The sequence below is a fragment of the Lutzomyia longipalpis genome, chromosome 2, assembly GCF_024334085.1.
Source record: "Lutzomyia longipalpis isolate SR_M1_2022 chromosome 2, ASM2433408v1".
Taxonomy (NCBI): domain Eukaryota; kingdom Metazoa; phylum Arthropoda; class Insecta; order Diptera; family Psychodidae; genus Lutzomyia; species Lutzomyia longipalpis.
This window is the reverse complement of record NC_074708.1, coordinates 24,641,687-24,667,918: the sequence shown is the minus strand read 5'-3', so window position 1 is coordinate 24,667,918 and position 26,232 is coordinate 24,641,687. Positions and strand designations below refer to the sequence as shown.

At 38.9% G+C, this 26,232-nt stretch overlaps 2 protein-coding genes across 2 annotated transcripts in view; one reads left to right on the top strand and one right to left on the bottom strand.

Annotated features, from left to right (window-relative positions):
• The window catches only part of LOC129789722 (uncharacterized), a 55,918-nt gene that overhangs the window by 24,809 nt on the left and 4,877 nt on the right, over positions 1-26,232 (top strand). Inside the window, exons 2-6 of the mRNA XM_055826738.1 lie at positions 9,069-9,277; positions 17,974-18,109; positions 23,163-23,296; positions 24,419-24,541; positions 25,291-25,492. Of these exons, the coding sequence (XP_055682713.1) occupies positions 9,069-9,277; positions 17,974-18,109; positions 23,163-23,296; positions 24,419-24,541; positions 25,291-25,492 (804 nt within the window). The remainder of the gene's footprint in view (positions 1-9,068; positions 9,278-17,973; positions 18,110-23,162; positions 23,297-24,418; positions 24,542-25,290; positions 25,493-26,232) is intronic.
• On the bottom strand, positions 4,190-6,905 carry LOC129789774 (uncharacterized). The gene is made up of 2 exons (XM_055826826.1): positions 4,550-6,905; positions 4,190-4,454 (listed from the first exon to the last, which is right to left on the bottom strand). Exons 1-2 carry the CDS (start codon positions 4,759-4,761, stop codon positions 4,190-4,192), a joined length of 477 nt encoding a protein of 158 aa, XP_055682801.1. The 5' UTR covers positions 4,762-6,905.

Here is a 26,232-nt window from a genome sequence, read left to right as displayed (position 1 = left end):
TGAAATCCATGGTGGAAAATTAAGGGTTGGATTGAATTCTGAGTTTGTGCACGCTCATTGAATTTTAGCTAGTGTAATTACCTTCTGTGTGGAAAGAAAACTCCACAAATTATGCTCTATTTTCAATTAAAACTTTTTCCATATACCATAGACATAAAATTGAAGGGTTAAAAATACGCCATTAATTAAATTATTTTTTTTTGTAATGTGATATTGATTTTTTTTATTATCCTTTGACAGAGCAAAAATTCTGTTAATAAAAAAAAGTGATAGGAATAAGGGAATAAACTAAAATTAAATTTCAAACCAACCCCCAATGCAAGGTTATCAAATTGCGATTTATAAATTGGAGAGAAAACTCGCATTATCTGTTTAAAAATTATTTTTTAAAAAAATCTCTTTGCGATGAGCTCAATACTCAGGCTTAAAATTATAAATTGAATAATTTTTTTATTTATAATTTTTAGGGTTTTTTTTCGAAAGTTTTGCACAAATATTGGAAGCCAAAGTGCAGCTGAATAAATTATTTTTTAGTAATTGAGACTGTTGTGTTAATCCAGATATGTTCAGGATTTTTTTCTAGGATTCAAAAACCTCTACAAACGTAAATTCTGAACCAAAATTTTTGAAATTTCTTGAAAGAATTTCTTAAATATTTCTTTCAACTGAATTAATTTTTATTTGAGAAAATAAAGACATTTTGTGTCAAAGTCAAGAAAGTAAAATTGCCGTTAGTATTAGACTAAAAAATAATTTAATAGGGATTAATTATTTCTAAAAAAAAAACATTCGCTTTTATGGTATTCCCACTGATTTAATCAATTTATTCATTTTAGCCAAATGATGATAAACCCCTTTTATGTTGTTAAAGTAAATATAGCTCATAAAAAAGAAACTTTCGTGATCACCAACTGTCGTGATATACACACAAAACCCAAAATGATTTAAATTTCTTTGATTGAGAGAACAAGGCACAAGGGTAGTAGTATCCAAAATATGTACAGTCGTGGCATATTTTTCATGATATTGTGAACATTTATCAAAAAATGTTGGTTTCTCTTTTGGACGTTACACACACACACAGAGGTATTGCAATATATCATGGTGAATTCAGTATTTCGAAAGCCAATTCATAGCTATGCATGAAGAGTAATGGATGAATATTAAAATAGACAATGATATTTGAGTAAGAATTTTAGCAAAACATTGCTTGTATACAAAAATGAATTATTAATATTTCTAGAAAGGACAGCATGTCTGCACAAAAAATGATAAATTTTCATTTCACTGACTTTTTCATGAGATTTTCCAACTGTGTGCCATTCAACCCCATCTTTTGTGTGTTTTTTTTCCGGGAAAAATGAAGAGGAAAATGGAATTAACTAAAGCAGTGAAAGCTTCTTTCTATTTAGCACACCCCCATAATACTCTTTCTCTTCTTCGCCTCACTCTCCGTGTGAGTGAATTTATTGTTAAATAAACACACATGTTTTATTTAGTTGGAGAATTCAACATGATACTTTTCACCCCCCATGGGTTTATCCATCAACGTGATGTTTAAAAAGTAACCACCATCATCATTTTCATTTTCACTGCAATTTCCCGCGTTTTGTGTGAAGATGGATAATTTGCGGCGACTAATATTTGTTGTTTGAGGGCGGAATGGTACGGTGCGGTGAAGGATCCCTGTTAAACATGTTCATTTCCTCCTCCAACGATCCCCCGCACCAACCTTACGCGTTTACTCATGAGAATTCGGTTTTATGGAAAGTGTGGAGGAGGTATTTTAAAAGTATAAAATAAATAAGAAAATTGTATATTTTTAGAGTATATATTGCGGGTAAAATGTTCCTTTGCTCTTTATTGCCATTTTAGAGGTAGGTAAGGTACCTTTTTACCTACCAAATTCAAATAATCCAAGATTAACTTTTACGCATGCTTTGCAAGTGAAGGTACAGAGTAAATTCATATGGAAAAAGATGATATCATTAAAATTGTCACTCTCTGCAATATTTAGGCTCAAGGATGTGAATGCCTCTAAATGTATGGTGGGATTACGTTCTGTTTTTCCTTTCCGCAATTTCTCTCATCTCATACCCATTCCATTCTCTCCTCTTCTTTTTTTTTCTGCCTGCGCGCCCCCTCACGTTAGATATATATAAAAGTTCTGCGTGAAAGGGAATCTCCATGGAATTCAATTACATAGTCACAATGTGACTAAATGTCCCTTTTTTATCCTCTTCTACTTTATTATTATGTTTCTCCGCACATATGGTGGCTTAGAGCTTTTGCCTCTTCTTTTGCGGGTGCTGCTTTTGGGTGTTACGAGGTGTGGCAGATACTGTGATTGAGCATGAAGAGCAATGTCTGTCTCTATATGGAAAAACCGTTCAGGAGATATAAGGGTTTTAATTTTTTATTTAATTAATACGCAAATTCTTAGGCGCCCCGCGAAGCGGGGCGCCTTATATATAAGGTATATAAGTATAAATGCAAAGTAAAATATAACGGTAAAATATAAATATATATAGCTACATGGTACAGATTAAGGAGAAAAGGGAATGTACATGGTAAGTTTCACTTACGGGCTGTGATTCTTCCTTCAGAGGCCAAGTTAAATATATGTAAATGCAAAGTCTAATAGATAGCTGCAGAGTGTGGATTAATCAGAAAAGGGAATGTACTGGTAAGTTTCACTTACGGGCTGTGATTCTTCCTTCAGAGGTCAGTCTAAGTGTGATATTTGATATAAGTTTGGTGATGCAAACTCTGGGGGAAGGCTAACTCGCGCATTGGCTGTGATTCGTGGCGCGAGTCATCCTTCCCCAGAGTTTGCACCACCAAACTTATATCAAATATCACACTTAGACTGACCTCTGAAGGAAGAATCACAGCCCGTAAGTGAAACTTACCAGTACATTCCCTTTTCTGATTAATCCACACTCTGCAGCTATCTATTAGACTTTGCATTTACATATATTTAACTTGGCCTCTGAAGGAAGAATCACAGCCCGTAAGTGAAACTTACCATGTACATTCCCTTTTCTCCTTAATCTGTACCATGTAGCTATATATATTTATATTTTACCGTTATATTTTACTTTGCATTTATACTTATATACCTTATATATAAGGCGCCCCGCTTCGCGGGGCGCCTAAGAATTTGCGTATTAATTAAATAAAAAATTAAAACCCTTATATCTCCTGAACGGCTCCATAAATTTTCTTAAATGACCTATCGTTGGAAAGGTCTTGACCTCAGCTATAACATACTGAAATTTTAACGTAATGCATAGTTCAGTTATTGAGATATTTTGACTTAAAAATTTTGAAAATTCAAATAATTGATCTTAGCACCTCTCGCGGTCATTTCTCAAAGTTGCAATGTTCTAGACATTTGTAGGGTTTCCATAAACCTTTCATTTGCGCTTAAGTTGATCAAGATTAGATTCAGATTCACAGGCAAGTGATTCTCACCAACTTTTTTCACTGTGCTTGTTTTATACTAATTTTTGTTGATTAAGCCGAAGGCTAGTATCCTTTTAGGTCTTGGGGGTCCACGCTATAGACGTGCAACCTTGTCGAATTCAAATGCGTGGATTCTTCCAAGCCTTACAAGCGTTTTAAATCATTTTTGTGGAGGACACCAACCTGACAGATGTCTCTCGTGCCATCGACCAGTGGGAGCCAAGGAAATTCCCAGACCAAAAGACTAAGGGATGATCCTGGTACTAGCAAGCAACCCCAGATGAAGCAGCCTAAGTTAACCAACTGGCTAGCGGTTCCAACTAGCAATTCCTTTGACGCCCTTTCCACGAGGGAGGAATCAAATGACATGGAGACCGATGGTGATTCTCAAAACAACGGCACCTCTGACTCTGATTCTGCCACTAAGAAAGAGCCCACACCTCCGCCTATTTTTGTCCATGGAGTTGAGACCCTATCGCCACTTGTGGCACTCCTGGAGTCTCTTGCCAAGAATTTTTACACCCTCAAGGCTCTTAAGGACAACACTGTAAAGATACAAACAAAGAACAGTGACTCTTACCGGAAGATTTACAAGGCTCTCAAAGACAAAAACACTGACATGCACTCATTCCAATTGAAGAGCGAGAAGGGCTTCCGCGCTGTGATCCGGGGGCTGCATCATGCTGTGATTCACGAGGACATCAAGAATGCCCTTAAGGAACTAGGACACAATGTTGTGCGTGTGCACAATGTTAAGCAAAGGGGCACAAAGCTCCCCCTGCCGCTCTTCTTTGTTGAAGTCACTGCTGCAAACAACAACAAGGAGATTTACCAAATCACGCGCCTGTTGAGTCACGTGGTGCAGGTGGAGCCTCCGCGTCCATCGAAGGAGGTTGTCCAATGTACGAAGTGCCAGAGATATGGCCATACAAAGTCCTTTTGCCATAGGGCTCCTCAGTGTGTTAAGTGTGCGGGTGGGCACGCGACTGAAAAGTGCATAAGGAAGGTCCGTGATGAGAATGTGAAGTGTGTTAACTGTGGGGGCGGCCACCCTGCGAACTTCCGGGGTTGTGAGGCTCACCTGCAGCTGAAGAGGCAGAGGACATCGGATCTCAGGGATAGAGTTGCACAAGAACGTAGATTGCATCGCCAAACTTCCACAAATGTAAACACTGCTACCAGAATCGATGGATTGTCATATTCCGATGTCACAGGTGGCGTTGGTGTTACTGAGGGGCAAGGTGTGTCCAACCCGGCTGGCAATGATTCGAATGCTTCAAATAATAACGACATTTCTGTGCTGACTTCAATGATGAAAAATCTTTCGCAACAAATATCCACAGTACTTAATTTATTAACTATCCTCGTGGCCGAAATGAGATCAAAATGAATCTTAAAGTCTTAAAAATAGTCATGTGGAATGCCAATGGTCTTTGTAACCATGTCCTGGAAGTGAAAAATTATCTTTATGCAAACGACGTGGATATTCTCATGGTATCTGAAACACACTTCACAACAAAAAGTTTTATCAAAATCCCTAATTATATAATTTACAATACCAAGCATCCGGACGGTACTGCGCACGGAGGGACGGCCATAATAATCAGGAGAGATATCAAGCACAATATTCGAGAAAAATTCAGGGAGGATTTTCTGCAGGCTACTTCGGTTGAGGTCATTTGCCCGGGCGCTCCGATCACAATTTCATCTGTCTACTGCCCACCTAGACACTTAGTGAAGAAACATCAGTTTGAGAGATATTTTGGCACTCTTGGTAGCAGGTTTATCTCCGCTGGAGACTTTAATGCCAAACATCCTTTTTGGGGTTCGCGATTGGTTAACCCAAAGGGGAAGGAACTCTATGAGACAGCCATGAGCAACAACTACAAATTTTTATCTACTGGAGAGCCTACTTACTGGCCTGCAGACCGCAATAAGCTCCCTGATCTGCTGGATTTTGCCGTTGTTGGCGGCGTGGATGCATCGCGATGCAGAGTGAGTTCTTCTCTGGATCTCTCCTCTGACCACAGCCCGGTGATTCTTGAGGTTTTTGCCGACGTTGCTCAGTTGCGTAGAGAGGCCCACCTTACTAATCGGTCTACTGACTGGGACCTTTTTAGAGATGCCCTGGACAAACTCATCGTCGTTCCCGATGCTATTGATGACAGGGTTGGGCTTGAGGAGTCTGTGGGTGCTCTCACGGAGGCCTTACGCGAGGCCGCTCGATCGTCAACTTCGGCTGGGCATGAAGGGAAGTTCAAACATTATCACGTTCCTATTAGCGTGCGGGAGAAGCTTCGGGAGAAACGCAGACTCCGACAAATTTGGCAAACTACCAGGCACCCTGATGACAAGAAAAATTTCAACCGCTCTGCCAAAGCTTTGAAGAGGATGATGAGGGATTTATGTGAGAAGTCCATCTCGGAGTATCTTGAGGGTTTATCACCTACTGAGGCCACCGATTATAGTCTTTGGAGGGCTACCAAGAGAGTCACTAGGCCCCAGGCTGCGGTTCCCCCCGTGAGGAGGGTGGATGGAAGTTGGGCAAGAGATGATGAAAGTAAGGCCGAGGCTTTTGCTGAGCACCTGGAGAGCGTGTTTCGTGTCTGGCCTGGCATGGATGTTCATGACGAGGAGGTGGACCGATTTCTGGAAGCTCCTGGACAGTTGTCCTTACCTATTAAAAAATTCCGTGTTGGCGAAATTGTAAATGTGCTCGTTGATGATCTTCGACCGCACAAGGCTCCTGGGCACGACAAGATTACTGGAAGAATGTTGAAGGAAATTACTGCAAAGTGTGTCAGACTTATCCAGAGGATCTTCAATGCCATGCTAACAATCGGTCACTTCCCGAGTCGGTGGAAAATTGCACAGGTGAAGGTAATTCTGAAGCCGGGAAAGAAATCAGATGAACTGAGCTCATATCGTCCAATCAGCCTTTTATCAATCCTTGGAAAGGTCTTTGAGAGGCTTCTGATGCATCGATTGAGACCCATCCTTGCGGCGGAAGCCCTAATTCCTGCTCACCAATTTGGGTTCAGGCCAGGCCATGGTACGGTGGAGCAGGTCCATCGATTAGTGGATGTCATACATACGGCCTTTGAAGACCGACAATATTGCACGGGCGCTTTCCTCGATGTTAGTCAGGCTTTTGATCGAGTTTGGCACGATGGCCTTAACTACAAAATCAAAAAATTCCTTCCATTCAATTTCTACCTCATCATCAAGTCCTTCTTGTCGGATAGGCAGTTCTTCGTGAGACAGGGGCTCGAGGAGTCGCAGACGTTGCCAATCCGCTCAGGGGTCCCCCAGGGTAGCGTCCTGGGGCCCGTATTGTATGTCTTATTCACTGCGGATCTCCCTCGTTGTCGTCAGAATACCATGGCAACGTTTGCGGACGATACTGCTGTCCTTGCTGTGGCTGATTCGCCGGAGTTGGCGTCACATATGCTCCAGGGGCACTTAGAATTGATCGAGTCATGGCTACGCAGATGGAAAATCAAGGCCAATGAACAGAAATCCGTCCAGGTTACCTTCACACTTAGAGACGGTTCTTGCCCACCAGTACTACTGAATGGAAGTGAGATTCCCCAATCGAATGTCACCAAATATCTCGGGTTGCACCTTGACAGGAGGCTAACCTGGAGAACTCATCTATGGATGAAAAGGAAGCAACTGAGTCTTAGGTGGAGGGGCCTATACTGGCTGCTTGGAAGGAGATCTAAGTTGTCTCTGTCAAATAAGACTCTGATCTACAAGACCATAATTAGGCCTGTGTGGACGTATGGCCTGCAACTGTGGGGAGCAGCAGCTAAGTCAAATGTGGACATAATACAAAGATTCCAAAGCAAGGCCCTCAGGCAAATCACTGACGCCCCCTGGTACGTAACCAACGACCAGCTGCATAGGGACCTGAACGTCCTCCCGGTTCAGGAGGAGATAGCTGAGGTCAGCAGGCGCTACAGAGAGCGACTGCTTGGGCATGAAAATGACCTCGCTGGGCAGCTGGCGATTGACGATGGAAAGCCGAGAAGGCTTAGGAAGGTGAAGCCTTCCGACCTCTTTACCCCGTTGTGATCGGTGTGCTTTAGTTTTTTGGTTTTTCCCCGACGTTAAACCATCATGTCTCTCTTTTTACTGTCTTGTACTAAAGTTTATTGTACCCTCTTGTGCAGATTGCTTTATTAAATACGTTAAAAAAAAAAAAAAAAAAAAGTTGATCAAGATTGGACTTGTAGAACCCGAGATATGACATGCCAACTTTGAAAAGTTATATCTCGAGAACGGCAACATAGATTTTCTTCATTTTTGGCATGAAGCTAGATAATATAGTCAGCTATAACATAAAAAAAATTGAAGAAAATGCATCGTTTAGTTATCGAGATATTCATCGAAAACTCATCGAAAATTTTGTTTTTGATTTTTGGCCCCCTAGCGGTCACTTTTGAAACTTCGGATGTTCTAGAGAGTTGTAGGGTTTGTTGAGAGCTTTAATTTGACCCCGGGTTGATCAGAATCGGTCAAGCCGTTTTCGAGTTATGGTCGATTTTCGATGAAAAATTGTGGCGGCCATATTGACTAAACGGCTTGACCGATTTTCGAAAATGAGGCATCGTTGGAAAGCTCTTGATGTCCCCTACAACATATCAAAATTTCAGACCTCTAGCTATAATACTGACTGAGATATAGCAAAAACAAAATTGGGGTGTGTTCCAAAATGGCGGACGGAGGGGTGGGGGGGTGGATTCGACTTCACCATCAGACGACATCAGGTCGATATACTAACTTTGCCGTTGACCGCAAGTCTCTATCTATTACCGTTCTCTTGCAATTTAGCATCAAACTACGGCCGGCCGGCCGGACGGACGGCCGGAAAATTTTTTTTGACATACGTTTTTTGGAATGTGGGGACCCTAATTCGTGCTCATACCAAGTTTGAGCCCGATCGGACAACATTGCATTTTAGGTGGTACACAGAAGCTGTGCTATTCTTTTCTTCGAAAGAATCACAGCTAAAATATCCTTCCGAGTTGAACGGATAGTTTATGATAAAGTTTCTTTTTATAGAAATGATTTTGTTTAAATTTTTCTTCATGGAAGTTAAAGATTTCATAGCAAAGAAAAGGAGTTTATTCGCTTCCTATTGGAAAAGCCAGAAGAGAAGCTCCTCGTATGAAGCAATTAAGACACTTGTAAGTTTGTAGAGAATCTAACAAAAATAAGAAATCGACAGAAATTGTCTACTATGGTTATTAAGAAAATAAATTCTGAAAAATGGGAAAATGTAAAAAATGACGCCAGAATTATGTTTTTTGGTCTCTTTTAATTTGCGCTAAAATATGTTTCTAAAGAAAACGATAAAAAGAGATTTATTTTATCGTAAAAAAACACTTTAAGGCCGTATTTCCTCTTTATCTTTCTTATTAAAAGCAATGGTTAACGTAAAAATCCCACACACTGTGAGCCCTAGAAACTATAATCACTGGTTCGTGGCACTTTCCTCCCCACACTCAATGTAACATTGCATAATGAGAATGAATGCGATATAGTATAGTTGAGGGCAGAGAGAAAATTGAGAGATATTTGGTGAATTTTTGCAGGTACAGCATTATCCTTGCGAATAATCCAAATGAGCGTCCCGCCTGTGATCAGGAGTGGTGACGACGGGAATCTCATGTGTCTGTATGACCTGGAACAGGAGCACCTCTACTCCACTCGGTGGTACAAAGGGCGGCGCGAATTCTACAGATACACACCAAAGGAGAATCCAGCAAAGAAGACTTTTCCAGTGCCAGGAATTAATGTTGAGGTAATGTTTCACAACTCTTTGATTTCCACCATTGCGCTTTTCGCATACAAAAGAAACCCTTCCCTCACGATATTTCCCCCCATTCTCTCTCCCCGTTGGGGGTGGGCGGAGGAATTTTCCCTGGGAAGATTGGAAAGCTCTCTCACAATGCTAAATTTATTACAACTCCACCCCATAAAGGAGGAATCTTTCCGACCGATTCACCAGCGTAATTGAATGATGTAGAAGTATGGACTTTTGACTGAATTATCCAGTGAATTTTTCGTGTATAGGAAGTTACATTTTATATCATTGATGAAGATAGCAAGACGTTCGTAAAAATTTCTTCACGTCAGAGGTTATAAATTTTCACACCAAAAATTGAGCTGTGTGAGAAAATGGACACAACGAAATAAAATATTTACGACGTGTCTATCAATTTCTCATGAATAATCTCTCGAAACAGATTTCTAAAGTCATTTTCAAGCACATTTTTTTCGCGCGTGAAAGGATCACAACATTGGAATTTTTTATAGGTCCTTGGTGAGGTACGAAGAGTAACCTGTCGGGGTGGATTATCGAAAATTTTATCAAGTTTTTTGACTTTATTGAACCAAAGTTATATTTTAATATGCATACTATAAATTATACATTAGGAGATAAGAGAATTTTCACATTGCAACATAATTGTATTTTCATAGCATAATTTTTCGTTTAGATTCTTTCACATTTTCTCAATAAAACTTCTCAAAGAGAAAGCTTTTGATTGTTGCAGTGGAGACGCCGGGTGAAGACCAGGCGCCTACATCTTCTCCATCATCTCTCTGTCTGTTTTTATTTCTTCGAATTGCTGTGTAAAAGTCTCTTATAATAAACTTCAATGATTATAGTTCTGTTGCACCATGTTAGTGAATGTTGTCAGTCAGGGCAAAGATCCAGAAATATTTTTCTGATTCGTCCGTTTTTTTTTCTTTCAATACATCCCTTTAACTTTTTCTCAAAGATAACAATCTTAAAGGAATAAAAAAAAACTTTTGTTGCAAACATTGCCAATTTCAATTTTCTATTTACCCAAAAAGAATGTTCATTCTTTCGCAGAATGTAGAGCAAGAAAAAAAAGTAACACACGAAGCACAATAAAGTCCCTAACACAGTATTCTTGTGTATTTGCTGAAAGTATTATCAATTTATGTTGGAATTCAAGTAAAGTTCTTGTCTCACAATCAACTAAAAATCTGTGAAGGAAGATTCTTGAAGATTCGCAAACATTCTTGCACGGTTTATATTGGAATTTCACTAAATTATTCCCCATGGCATTCACAAATGAGAATTCCCTCGGAAACCAACCTCATAACCATACATAGAACAACTCTTGGCATTCTTTTTGTAATGTGGTAAATCGAGAGTTTCGGGGAGGACTTGGATGGAATTTTTGCGCTTCTCTCGAGAGTGCTGCCAAAGTCACGGGGGTTAGATCCGTGATGCGGTGGAAGTTCTTGATGGGGGGGGGGGGCAATACGAGGAAGAACTTAAGAGAACGAGCGACTTGTGTGGGGGTGGCACGAGTTGAGATTTCACCATTCATTTGCTCGCTCCTTCTCATACTTCTATACGGTAGGGGGTGTTTTGTGGAACAGAAAACATCGGAGGTTGTGGTGTAAATGTCTCCTTAATGACTTGCGGTGTGGTCCATTTGAGGATATAATGAGGCCCGCCCGCTTTTGTCATTAGTACCAGACATCCTCTCCTATATATACCGCCTCCAGGATAGGGTTGGAGGCTGTGAGCTGACCCCACAACGGATCCAGTTGATTTATCATTTAAGTACAAATTTCCGGCAGTCATTCAGAATTCCTCAAGTGCACGTTTCAAGAAATTCCTTGGGAAAGTTTTGGCTAACAGTATTTGGGCAAAGAACAAGGGTGGTTACCACCATGAGAATGTGCTATGTACGTACATAGTTATGGGGAAAATGAGATGAGAAATGGAAGGCATGGACAAGGAGGAGGAAATTAAATTATCACCAAGACTTTTCACCATTTGCACCCATATGAGAACACAAAAGGGGGTGCTCCAATGTACCCAGGGCTCAAAAGGAATCAACTGACCTTTCATACGACGGAGAGGAATTGAAGGAAGAAAATTGCTCGGGTCAGGACAAATTTTGCGGTGGGCCCAACCAATTTCATGAGAAAACTAGTGGATGCTTCCGCATTTGTACACCCCAAAACTCCCTGTGAAATCCGCCCCATTTCATTCCCTTTCGGCCTTTTGAGTTATTGTTGCCAATGCGGACACAATCTCCAATGTCGCAGCGCTCGTGTTCGCACAAAACCATCCTCCATGGCCCCTCAATAATGCCGCCAACAATCCTTTCCACCCAAAAAGGCGGAGTCCTTCCCAATCAATAGCTGCACTCGGAGACGTTTCTGCAGTTAAATTGGTGAAATTTGTAGAGGAATCCCCCAACTTGTGGAGCTTTTCGCATTTCTAACGTTTCCAATTTCATCTGCGGTACTTAAAGTTCCTTGCGGATGGGAAGAAACTTCTTCGGGTTCCCAATCTAACCGAAAAGGAATGAAAAAGAAGACTAAGGGAAAAAGAGAGCAGTCACTGCTGAAGAATAGAAGTGCACAAGTTAGAAGGCAAAAGACGAGCAAGAAGTAGGTGTTGGATAGAGCTTTGAGACTTTACCACAGTTGTGATTTATAAATTAGCCTTTTCTTCTTTAGGGACATTGATGGTTTTTTGAAGGTGGTTTTTATAGAGTTCTTTAAGCTTCTGGGATACATATTTAAAGTATTTTCTTTGAGAATTTTAAGGAATTGGGTCGTTTAAAAATTTCCGTTAAACAAAAACGTTATTTTCCGGTGAAAGGATTTTAGAAAACTGATTAAGGATCGATTGATTTTCTTTCAACAAAATGCATCCATGTTAGATAAGCTTTTTAAAAGCTTCTTTTATGGGACAGTTTAGTATCTTTGAAAGCTCTTTTTTCTTCAAAAGTTTTCTCCATTTTCTAATTTTCTATTAAAACAATAACTGATTTAAAATGTTAAAAATGCGTCAAAAAATTATCCCAAAGAAACAGCTAAATTGAAAACTCTGAGAAATAATTTTCCTATGAATTACAAAAGCAGTGCTTTCGCACTATATATAAACGAGCTTTTTTTAACCGCATACAGGGAGGAAGTAGAAGGAAAATGATAATAGTATAAAAGATGTGAACATTTGTTACGTGGCAGCACATAAAAGTTTTGCCACTCTCATTTTGAAGCAGACAAATAAGAAGTTACTTGGGGCCAAATGGACGATACCACATTCTCCAACATATCCATGGGACACACTGCGAGCACTCTCCTGTGGCCGCAGTAATTTGAGCGCAGTGTCGTCACCACACAGCCGTGTCAATGTGGGCGGATTTGTGGGGAAAAGTGATAGTTTTTGCCATGGTCACATTAAGGGGGGCCCACAAGTCGTGGGAAATTCCTGCAATTTGCCACATTTTTGCCCCACTACAGTCGTGTCGCCACAGCCACAGAAATGTCCACATAGAAGAAGAAAATTTTTCCAATTACACGCCCGTTCATCTCGCTCTTCAACACAATATGGGAGACGATACATTGGGAGATTTCTCTGCTTATGGGTATGAATGCTACTTGGGAATATATTGCAATTTGTCCCCATTTTCTCCAAAACTGTCTCCATCGTCTTTCTCTACTTTGTCGTCGTGTTTTTTTTCTTGTGTGTTGTTGCTACTGCTGCCTCCCGGGATCCATCAGCAGCATACGTCTCTTGATTTCTGAAGTAGGGAACACGGAAAATTGCACCACTTACCGGGAGAACACAGATCCACAGTGAAATTGATGCCACTGAGGTGGATGGATTGTGTGATTGCCGTGCCAAAAGTGGGTCCATTGGCGGTGGAATGACGCTAACAACATCTCTCCTCTTTCCCCCCACCACCATACCACCCCCTAATCGCTCCACTATGTGTTTGTGTGTGGAGGAGGGTATGGAGGAGGGTGTGATGATTGTAAACTGAACATATGGAAATCACCCAGATTATTCCACCTGTCTTACTCTGAAATGCACGTGAATTCCATCAAATTGAACTTGCATATAGTATGTGGGAGAGAAACCAAGAGGGAAATCCTTCAAAATTGAAATTCAAACCTGTGGCATCTCCAACATTTGTATTAGAGTCGTTTTTCCCTACAAATTTTCCTTAGAATTTGTCCCATTTTCCCCTATTAAACTACCATTAAAAAAATGAGATAAATTCGTAAAAAGTTTCCATGAAAAGTAGAGAATTTTCCATGAGGAAGAAAAAAAGAATTGATTTTTCCCCGTTGCATGCCTAACACACTATCAGCAATCCCCAATTTCGTAAAATTACCACAATGATTACCAAATTGGCCAGAAGTCCAATCTTCAATAGTTTCCACACCACTGATCACCCCTCTCTGACCAAATTGTCTCAAATTACTGTGAAATTGAATGGACTTATTGCCGCCACTAATCCCCCAAAGGCTTTCCAGGTGCATTGTGCGCGATGAGGTCACTCGGAAAGTACTTTCCACACATAGAGCTACATATAGGTACCTATGGTAGGAGATAGGGGTCACCATGAAATCCACCCACCACCGCTCCAATTTCAGCGTGAACGATAGCTTCCAGCTGACCGATCTCTGTGGCAGGCTCTCAACTTTTAACCATACTTTGGGCCATACATACACAGTGATGCCATTAAGTCCCCCACTATATGTGCCAAATATTTCCGAAACCAACATTAAATTCCATTCACACTTTGTCTCTAATTTTTAGTGGATTACAACTCTTTTGGGAAATTTTTGCTAAATAAAAATTGAAAGTTTACTATTCACCAGAATTAAATATTTTATAGAAGAACTTTGAGAGTAAAATTGATTAGTTTAAGGTTTCAAACTCTATTTAAATTCATTGATGAAACATCAGCGCGAATGTTTCACCAGTGACGTCATTAATTGTATTTTTAAGAAAAATCTTTGCCGAATCTTCTTAGCTGAAGCTGGTAGAAAATTGAAAATCTAACGATTTCTGAATCTTTTACGATTTTCTAAAGTAGTATTCACGAATAAAGGTTTAACCCATTGCAATAACGAATAAACTCCTTTTTGCGATATTGCTGAAAAAGAATTTATTTCAAAGAAGCGAGAAAATCGCAAAAAATCTAATTTCTTCATATAAAAGAATGACCGGCGCTTGATACTAAATTGCGTGGCAATTTGGACTTGCTGCCGGTGACATATTTGCAGAATATTTCTTGCATCTTTCAAATTGATAGGCATGGACTTTTGGGAATAAATGTGCGGTCATAACCATTAAGCGCGTCGCTCCTGATCACCTAAATTTAAGCACCACACGTGCGAAACTCATCATGCTCGATGACATCCTTGATGTCTCCGCAATCACCCATCATTCCCATTGAATTCCTGCCCACAGGGCTTCCACGTTCCACGGCATCCGGGTTTGGGCGGGTGTGTGTATGGCAAAGAATTGACTCTGTGCTGTGTGTGTGTATGTGCCAAGGGGATGCAAGCGAGAAAATCCCATAAACCAACGTCTGTTACAATTGATGACGCTGACACAAATCGATCACGGACTTTCTTGTTCGAAGGAGAATATTGAATCCCATTTTCACACAAATGATTTTCCAGACATTTTTCCCGTGATTGAGCATTATTTGATCTCTCTCCCCCATTGCTCCCGTATTGAGTATCTTTTTGCTCTCCTGTGAAGTTGTCCTCCAACCTCCTCGCCCCCATCCCGCCTCATACCTCTGTGAGATGGAATTATCCTGAAAAACTCCCACTATTGGATTTCCCTTCTTTGGTCTTTTATCTTTTCCACCCAGAGCGTCTTCCGTGTTTACTTTTTTTTCCCCGTGCTCGCTGGGGATGCTTTCCTGCTCGCAATCTCATTTTGCTAATGTGCAAATGCGAAACTACTGTGATTTTCTCGTTTATGGGGCAAAATTGCTATCCTAAATTTTATAAAGTCCCCTCCCTCGGGGGCTTCGTCTTTCAAAAGATGCATACAGCGCACCCCTGTGCTTCATGCAATAGAGAGATTTGCCATGGGAAAATTCTTCCACGCCCTTCAGTTCAAATAATAACATATAAAACCTGAAGACACTGGAAAGCTGTAAAATTATATTAATTCTTCATCACTTTTGAATGAGAAAATATGAAAGGTTGTTTATTATGTGGAAGGTACTATGTACCATCCACGAGTGGGGGGAAATGCCAACAACGAAAAAAAAATTACACAGCTTCTTTCCTTCCACCAAAATGCATATCTCAAGTGCTCTAGTCTGGCGCGCTACGAGATCCCTTTGGTAACAACGTATTTGCCTTTCGCGCCATTGGGGATGGTGGAACGCTATATAAGATGCAAAATATGTTGCTGAAGAGGAAATAAAATTTAGAAGAAAAAAAATATATGAAGAGGGAATTTGCGATACGTACGTATCGTATCTGTAGGTATTTAATAGCTTTTGCTCTTCTCTAGTGCGCCCTATAATTCAGTTCCTGCCGTGATTTTCCACGTCCACAGTGAGATTTCAATCGAGCAGTCGAGCAGCAGCTCCAAAGTAATCAGTCAGAAAATACCTACGGATTACAGAGCTTTTTTTTCTATATACAAGCTTAAAGCTCTCTCAGTCTCCACTTGTGGCAACACAGAGTGGCGATAGTGCCATTGTTTCACGCTTCATATCCTTGCTGATGTCCCGATTAGAAAAAAAAGAGCACATGAGACGCCATGAATGTGTGAAATTATCGCTGCACAGAAGGTGCAATTGCCGCATGTTCGTGCAGCTTCTCACGGCGGCGGTGGTGGGTTGAAAGTCTCATTATTTCCTCATTTATGATATGAGGATCAGTAAAACGAGCGCTTTTTCGGTGGTGACACACCTACTTACCGCTTCTAAAACTGTTTCACCTTCATGGCAACGTGCTGTTGAACTTTCTCTTGCATTTCATTTTTTGTTGTACAGTGAAACTTAAAGGAGCCAAGAAGGAAAGAAGTAATCAGTCTATGTTCTTGTACACGAGCAATGTTTTATTAATCTGGACGGAACTTCTTTGGGTTCTATCGTGGCGTTTAAGCTTCAAAATAACGAGCATTTATGGAAATCCGAGCAATTATCCAGGCGGAAAGTCAAAACATTTTAGCATGCAAGGAGATACCATCAAGTCTTAGAGCTTCAAGAGTTAATGGTTTTAAAGGTTTTACGGAGGAACTATGTAGAAGAAAGGTCAAGAAACTAAAGAAAAAGCTTTTTAGAAAGCTCACTACACGATTTTGCTTTAACGATATTTTATCTAAACTTTTAGGTGAATAAATAATTCTTAAGACTTTGGAAAGCTAAATCGGTTATCTGTATAAAAGTTCTTTCATTTTTGCAAAGAATTCAGCAATTCCTCCCTTTTGTATGAAGTCAAGCAGAAAATAAAATATTTCTATGTAGGAATACAACCATAAAATACATGATATAATAACTACCAACCCCTGGTGGTTGATCTTTAACCAATTTGGCCCCTTTTGGTGTATACACATAAGATTAATCAGTTGCTTAAACCTACGTGATAATTTGATTAGTGTGATCCCAACTGATACTTCTTCGCCAATGTATTTTGCAAGGGAAAATCCCTTGTGCGGAGCATCTCCTCTTTCTACAACCTACCTACCCTCTATATTATATGCGAGAGTTTCTCTCAGGGCATTACGGCCCCATATTGACGTGGCGCAGTGTCGTGTTAGCGCCCAGAGCAAGAGCTTAACAAGATGTATTATTATTGCATTATGCGCCACACCCCAAAATGCACGGCACTAGTCTTGCTCGTACCATGTTAGCCATGGGAGCGTGAGAGGATGCCGAGGATATGGGGCGAAGTGAGGGGGTTGAGAGAATATATAGTTATTGTGCATTAAACTGCGAGCATTGCAGTTATACAAATGTGTTTGATGGCCGCGAAGTGTCTGTGGACGGGGAAATTGCCTCTTTTCATCCCACTCCAGCCGCCCTCTCGGAGGCGCTCCGGGGGATAAACATTCACCAGCTAAAATGCCGCATTAAATGTTGTTGGCAAGCTCCACTTCATCCATGTAGCACTCTTTTTTCCTCCCCATCTCCACCATCTCTTCTCACTATAAAATAGTTTTGTATATATTTGTATTATGTATGGTATGTATATTTTTTCGTGAAGAAAAAAAAAGCATGCAGATATAAATTTCAATTAAGGTCCTTTTATCCTTAACTCCATTTCCTCTTCCAAACTCGTTCCACTTTTGCGCGCGCCTCAATAATTAAAAAGATTCACCAGACACTTTTTTTCTCACTCTCGAAGCTTTTATATTATTCCCCGTGTCCGAAGCTCAAGTGTGTCCCCTTTTTGTCTCATTGGCAAAAAGGAGGATTCCAACACTTCTGCCTCGCGCGCGTGTCCCATAGCCATTGTACAAAACACCCCCTCACCCCGGAGCTGCGCCACTCACGCCACAGAGACCCCCCGTGGGAGTTTGTTTCTTATTTCACCTCCATCGTCTTTCTTACCTGTGTGCGCGAGACAAAACATTGTCTTTCCGTACCCGTTCATCCCTTTTTAATTACAGCAATTAACAAAGTGTTTGAAGCTACTTTTGGACCCTCTTTCTTTTCCACCCCATTGCAGATAAGCAAGTCAAATGCAAGTCACATAACTCTCAGCTCGGTGGAACTCTCAAGTTCTGGCAGATACAGTTGCGAAGTCACCTTGGATGCACCATCCTTCATGACAGGATTCATATCCAGTGATCTGGAGGTTGTTGGTAAGTCACTTTTTATCCATTTCACCCCATTTTAAATTCTCCTCACTCATTTTCTTGTGCACATTTACTCATCCACCCCATACCACCTCGCCCCAACATAACACATTTTCTTCCTTTGTGTTGCCCACTTGACACAAAAACCATATCCACCAACATGATGAGAGGGAGCACCAGAGTTATCAAATTATATAGATGAAATTGCACAAATTATGAGAAAATTGATTTTTCATTTTCTTTTAAAAAAATTATTAAATTTTCTTTTTTTTAATTAAAAAAATGTTTTTAAGGGTTAAATATGTGGAAACGATTTTTTTTACCTGGAGCTTTGTAAAAGCTTTAAAAGAAGGTTAAAATTTCCTAATAAATATTCGGAATTTATGATTTTTTTTTTATAAAAAGAATAATACGAAAATTTCCAAATATTGCTAACTCTTGCAAGCTTTTATCGTGAGTCGAATTGCATTTAAAATCACTTATTTTAAATCTTCTTCATTGGCTTTTCCAGCATTTTTCAAAAAAATTTAAGATTTCGAATACTAAGGAGTTTTCCCTAATATTCCGAATACAAGTGAGCTTTACGGAATATTCAAGATTTTACTTCTAAATACGAATTTCGGAATATTTTCGATTTATTTAAAAGAACCAAAAAGAACAATAAAATGGAACCTTTACTGGATATAATCACAGCTTCTTTACTGCTTAAACTACCACACTTTCTGCTTTTCCATTTCAATTTAAGCTTATCGTAAATCCACAGGGATTTAAGGGGCAAATAACTAACAATTTGCAATATTTTCTGTTTTAATTAATTCTTTTTTTTCTCTTTAAACAATTTTTTTTCTAATTTCTCTATCTTCCCCAAACTTCAAATGATAGAGGAAGGATTCAAAAAAGGATAAAAAAATCTCTTTCAACGAGATAGCATCGGAGAGGATGCATTTTTTAAAATGAATTTCCTGAAACGCATTACAGTGTGTCTCTTGTATCTCGATTTCATTTCCATCGATTTGGAAAACCGTAGTGCCATCAACTCTGTGCGGTGTATGGGAGCTGGGGGATGTGCGGGAAAGAGGATCAATGGGGGTGGAATCGAAAGCAATGATGGCAGTTGGGGGTAATTTTCCATTTTCATATTATGTAATTTTCCATTTCTCCACACCCCCTCGAACACACTGAGCAGCACAACTTATAAAAGAAACACCATATTCATTCCCACCCTCATCCACACACACATATTATCCACCCCCCAGCCGCCCCTTGAGTCAAAATGCTTTTTATATGTGCAAAACCATGGTATACATAAGTGGCAAATGGGGTTGGTTCACTTGGCACAATGAGAAAGCACTTATCGGATGCTGAATTTAAATGTATTTGGTCGACACTCTCATCCCTCTTTGGCGACGTGGAGCGTCTCCTTTTGCACCCCACCATTTCCACACGAAAATGCCAAGCAAAAGGACCTTCGTGCGGTTTTGCAACGCATCCTGGTGAGGAAGAAAACTTGAGAAGTGTCGTGGGCAAAAGCAAAAAAAAAAATGTGTGTATGCCATTCAAATGGAAATATTGCTAATATCGATCTCTTTTTGCCACTGCTTGATTTTTTTTCTTCTTCCTGCGCCCCAGTCAAAGTTAAGGAAAAATAATTTGGGGACAGGCGTGTGTATGTGAGGTATGAGGGGTGGTGTGTGTGTGAAATGAAAAATGAAATTTATAGTGTTGGGAAATTGCTTTCTTCGCCAATCTCTCCACTTCGATTCAATATCGAGATTGGCATAAGGAAATTTTCCTCTCAAAAGATTCCTCTCATATTTCGCTCTCTATACTTCTTCAATGGAACCGTGAGGGGGTGGGAGGCGGAAGGGAGGAAGAAGAAGAAGTAAAAAAAAGTATGGGAGAACCCACATGCGATGGAATGAGGTCCACCCACGCCCTTTATGGTATCATATGTTTTAGTTGCTTTCTATACGGACGCAATGTCCCCAATAGAAAATGATGAGAGATGCGGGGGAGGGAAAAAAAATCTCTTTTCCAGTATATCAAATGCTATTAACTTAAATACTCCATGTGTTGGTGAAATGATAAACTCACCGAGTTGCGTAATGCATTTAATACTGCGACATTCAACACACTATGCGGAACATGAAAACTCTTTTATATTACACTTTACATTCCAAACCCCTATGCGCACACCAGGCGCCTACCGACACCCCCGCACTCTCTCAAACCCTTTGGCATTTCCATTTATTTCACACACAAGTGCGATATGGGGTTATTATATACATCTATCTATATAGAGTATGAAACACACATGACAGAGGCAGGATGACAATATCTCACAAGGATCATAAGCACATTACCACAACCTAATCAATAAATTGAGGGGGAGAACATTTGCGAATTATGCCTGATTCTGTTGGAGTTAGCCTAATCGGGGAGAGAATCTCAATTTGCCAAATGATTTTATGCCAAATTTCAAAGCATATGGAACATCACAAATCACTCCAATTGACCAAAACCATGAGAAGAGGTGTTCAAGGGGGGCAATATACGATGGCGAATGAGATGGTGTGAGCTTACCAAATTAACTAATCAGCTGCAATCAGTTTTGCTTGTAGCCTGGGATTAATGCTTACACATTAAGAAGCTTGCCGGCAGGATGTTTCTTGGGCATGGCAGGGCTCTGATCGAAGATTCTGAAATAGATTGGTTTGAATTAGGCGTGATGAAATAAGATTGAGAATTTGGAATTTCTTCAACTTCTAATCATTGTGAGCTTTTTTAGATTAGAACTTAAGTAAGCAAAATTAAATAAGCATAAAATCCATAAAATCTATTAAATATTTTTTTGAAGTTTATTTTTAATTAAATTCAAACATTGCAAGTTTAATTAATATAATTTTGAAATGTGATTTATTTATCAGAACAAAAGCAATTTCAACGTTTCACTTCAACACCACAAAGACGTCCTTAAAGTACACACAAACTCTGTTCTTCAATGTAATCTCTTACACACTGGAAATTAAACTAAAATCCTCTAAGCAGAGCACAATAATTTCGTCCCAAAATTAATGGTAAATTTGCTTAATTTCGTGAATACACTTGAGATTCAAACGCAAACTTCATAAACACTGTGTCGAAAATTGCTTCCCGAAAGCTTGAAATGCTGAGTGATTAATCTCATGAGAATTGAATTTCACAAGCAATTTGGGAAATGTTGTACCTGGCAAAATTCAACTCATATTCTCTATGAAATCTATGGGATGAAAGTTTTGCGGGTTGAGATGGACGGGGTTGTGACTACGTGAATTGTACATTTTGATATCCCCCAGAGGGGAAAGTACGATAGCGCAATTGGAATTCTTTGCGTCCTCCAGTGTTCCTGACAGGTTGAGCCACTTTATACGGTGTAAAGCCAACAGTGGATTTTAGAAAGAGATTTTAATTCGCGACAGATTCTCAAAAAGTCCCTTTTGATGTGCCCCCGTCATGTATTTCTCCTACACATACATATCCTTTGAATCCCTCTTTTGTGGATGCATAGAACGTCAAGTTTTTTTTTAAAGGAGTTTGTAGAAAAAAAAGGAGATTAAAAAGGACTTGTAATTGGTGAAAAAATGAAAGTGATTGAAGTCTTAATTTTCCTTTTGTTGCTAAGGATGGCTCTGTCGAATTAGAAGAAGTTCTATTCAAATAAAATGATTAAAACTCCTTATTTTTGTATTTTACTTTGCCTAAACTTTGAAAAACTCTTTCACATCACAAAAATGTATTTTCAAACTCTTTGTAGCATGAAAATTGATTTTATAATTTGAATTTGAATTTCATGAAATATTAAAAAATCCATTGATTTGATTAATTCTTGGAAAAATAATTACTCAGAGATAGCTCATGGAAATTGTACATAATATCAATTTTACAATAAGTTTCATGCGAAAGTGAATCAACCGGAGCATTACTCAACATGAAAATCTGTCGATAGAAAGGAAAACTGGGTGGAAGCATGATAAGAAGCTTATCCACATTGTACTGTACAGTACATTTTCCCAAAATTGAACTTTTGCTCGTATAAGCAATACGCCTGGGATCTGTGAGGAGCTTTACGTGCTTTTTGTTGCTCAGACAAATTGTCTTTGAAGTTAACTTTCCTTCGAATTATTTTCATGATAAGATGCAAAATGCAATGCTTATCCCCCTTTCCGTAATAATGTCTGCATTATTGATCGAAATACACTCTTGAGGAAAAATACTCATTTTTTTCCTTTATTGAGTAAAAATTTGTATTCTTGGATAATTCATGAAAGAAAGCTTCAGGGCACTGAGAGAAGCTTAATGTGGATAAATTGAGCTTGTTTGTTAATGTTCAAAATTTAGTTCATGTATATTATTAATCTTAAAGAAGAATAATATTTCCTTAATCATGAAAATCAATTTACCAGCATTAATTGAATGTAAGCATAATTTGCATGTAATTATTTACCTACACCAAATGGCAACATGGGGGGAAGGCATTGTCAATTTTAGGATTTATTTTATTTATGTCAACATCATTATTTAAAAGGGACACAACAGGATATAAAATGTTACACAAACTATTTCAATTTATTTTACAGATTAAATCAATTGAACTTTCGACATTATTGTTTTAATAGCATCAAAATAAGTTTTAATGTTAAATTTAATTTCCTGGTATAACACGCAGAGCAATTGGCAAAAGAAGCTTTTCCCGCTTTTCCGATGGTGTTTCCATTTTAAACTTGTGTGTGTGTCTGCAAAACTCACTTATCAAAGTACTTGTTTGACTCTGAATGATTTGATTAATACCACCACTGACTGTAGGAGCTTTTTCCCCGTTCGCACCACAATGTTTTAAGGGTGATCATGGGGGTGGGGGATGAAAACCAATTTTAAACGCATTATCATCAATTTTTCAATTTGTGCAATTTCTCTGGCTTGTAACATTCTTGCGGAAAGAACTTTCTATTGATTTTTCTCTGTGTGTGCTTTTTTTTTACACGACCACTCTCTGGTCTTTTTTTTTCGTCCATTTTCACAGAATTTCCACAGCAGCGACCATCAATAAGTGGCGCCAAATTGAAGTATCGAGTGGGAGACGTCCTCACAGCGAATTGTTCATCGAAACAATCAAAACCAGCTGCCAATCTGACGTGGACAATAAATGATGCTCAAGTAAATACAAATTCACTCTCACATGTGGATTCCCCCCGCACCTTCGGAGGGCTTCCACATTCACACGCCACCCTCTCTCCCCAAAAACCCCAAAAGCTTGCCACTTTTTCCTCTTCCCGTCACTCTTACGCAAAATAAGTGTGGGGAAGTGAAACAATGGTGGCACAACCATTGAGATGAAGATGAAGATTTTTTCAAGGGGTGATTAACTTTCAATTTTACTTTAATCATTTTAATTTATTTCCTATTGCTAAATTAATTTTCGGAAGGGGAATTTAAAGAAAGAGGCTCTTTTAAAAAATACTTATGGCTTAATACTTATTATTTTTTGAGAAGAAAAATAATTTATGAGGAATTTTTAAAGCTTGTAGAAAATCTTTTTGGGAGGAAATTCGGAAAAACCAAACATTAAAATAAAAGCATCACTTTTATGCTATTTATGCTATCGACGTTACGACAATAATTTCAAAATTAATCAAAAGTAATTTTATAAAAAAAAAATATTTTTAAATTTATTTTAGATCAAATTAATTTTTTTAATTAAACAGAGAGATAAAATTAGGTATTATTTTTTTTGCATTACAAAGAATACTAAAGTTCAAAATGATTTATTCAAAATTAACTCAATAAGTGGTTGAAAATTCACTATGTTTCTATATAAATTCAAGAAAATTTTTCAACTAGAAGACTCATCTTTATGTAAGAAAAATATTCTAAAAGATGATAAGACTTAATTAAATAATTTGATTATAAAAATATTCTTTTTGATCAGAAAATTAGAATGATGACCGAAAGAATATTTATTTAGAAGATAATTCAGTACTTATAGGGTTAGTTTACTAGATCTTTTTAGTTATTTCAATCCAGAAATCTTCTAATTCGTAACTCTTAGCATAGGGTTTAAAATCAACCATTTCTCTATTTTTCAAGCGATGTTTTGGATTTTTTTTTCACGGCAAAATTTCTAATTATTGCTGCAATGATAAATTCTTCTTACTTCTCTCACGTAGTAGTTCACCCCTTGAAATAATTCTAAGCAACCACGTAGAATGCGGACCGGAGGGGGCGTGTGTTGTAAAAAAAAATAGAGGAGCGAATAGCAAGAAACTAATATCTTTTCAGGCTAGTTCATCCCACGTTCGACTGTACAAGCCAGTGAAGGATGAGACAACAAATTTGGAGACATCAATTCTTGGAGTACATTTCCTTGTAGCGCGTCAGTATTTTTTGCAAGGAAAATTGAAGGTATGTGCCATGGCAATAATAATGTATTATAGTCAGTGTCATCTTAAGTAACACTCCTCTATATCTCATATCCTTGAAGGTGATAATTTTCCACTTTTTCCCTTATAATATATTTTATTACAAAAAAGTCCCGGGGTGAGAATGAGCTAGAGGGCGTCGTACACATGGGGTGGTTTTCTTCGGGAGGGGAGCGGGCTCACACATAGCCCCAGTAAATTTGGATGTGGTGACAATTTTTCCGGGTAGAGTGTGAAAAAAAATAAACTTTGGAGGTTACGCTAGAGAGCGAAAAAAAAACGAGCAATGTATAAATTGTTGGTAACACAGAAAAATGATGGTTGTGTATTTTGCCATACGATATAGGATCCAGTCGCATTTATAAAAATATATTACTACAAAATTTATGTTCATCATGAGCATGAAACATTCTCTCTATATATTTTTGTCTGTAAAAAAAAAAGCAAAAAATAACACACAAAGGGGCTCAATGTGGGAAGTACCTATAGTATGGGTTTTAGCTCTCTCGAAGCCCTCCATTCGATATATTTATTGTTGCTTACAGCATAATGCCCATCATGTGCCTCTCGCCATTCTCTTCGCGCACACATCATCGGATAAATTCTCTCCCCCTGGCGGTATCCCCGCTGGGTCCTCCACCCTCCCCCATCCCTCCGTGTTGTATGTAATATGTAGATATATATCAATGTAATTTGCCCCACCGTGCTAAAATTGGGAATTAATTGCGATAGATTAAGTGCACCGCCCAAATCTACAATGTCTACAATCAATCGACGGAGCAAATACTGGAAGAGGATCGACCGCAGGTGGTGGTGTTGTCGTCGGATTCATCCCCCCTTGGGCCACCCAATGTCAACATGGTCCATTCGCCCTACGATCAATCTTCATTGCACGACGAAATCGAGAACGATGCATTCATGACACACATTCAAGGTGAGAAAAAAAGAACATTCTCATAGAATCTATGCTAAACACACACACACACACCTTTCTCACTCACAGGGGACAATATATCCCCCCACATAAATGGCTTTTTAATGTCCCTCCCGCATTTGTTGCCGACAATCCCGCATTTAGTTAAGTCCTCTTAATGGTGGATCAATGTGACTAAAAAGGAGAAGAGGTGATAATGCTGCGAGAATCCCATTTTGATAAATCATCTGATAAATTTACGGTTTTACCTGTGGCGGTGAGACCCCTTTTTGTTTGCCATCCCCAGTTGAGAAATTCAATGTAAGATGCTAGAGATTGATATAGATTTTTTTTTAAAGTTAAAAGAGATTCTAAAAATAAAAATTAGGCAAAATTTTCATGTTGAACAGATCAAAAGCTCTGGAGCTTTTATTTAAAAAAAATATCCTAAAAGGTTTAACTTAAAGGACATGTTCTAAAATTAGCTATCTTAGAAATTCTTTTCTTTAAAAAAATGATCAAAGAATTTGTCTAGATTTAAATTTATTTAAATGCCGAGAATTCGGCAAACAAATTTATCATTTTCCACGAAAATATTCAATTTCATTGCATTTTATGTCTCTCACAGAAATCAAACCCAAATAAAGCTCCCTTTGCTCAGTGAACCTTTGTCCATTTTGACCTTTCAATTTGCAAATAAGAAACTCTTCTTGGAACTTTGCATGCTGAAAATTTTTTTCCAAGAATTTCCCCAACATACT

Coding starts and splice junctions, on each gene's coding strand:
- LOC129789774 (XM_055826826.1), bottom strand. CDS start 4,761: ATGTCGTTATTATTTGAAGCATTCGAATCATTGCCAGCCGGGTTGGAC. Junction 4,455..4,549: donor CTCTGCCTCTTCAGCTGCAG/GTGAGCCTCACA, acceptor TGCACTTTTCAG/TCGCGTGCCCACCCGCACAC.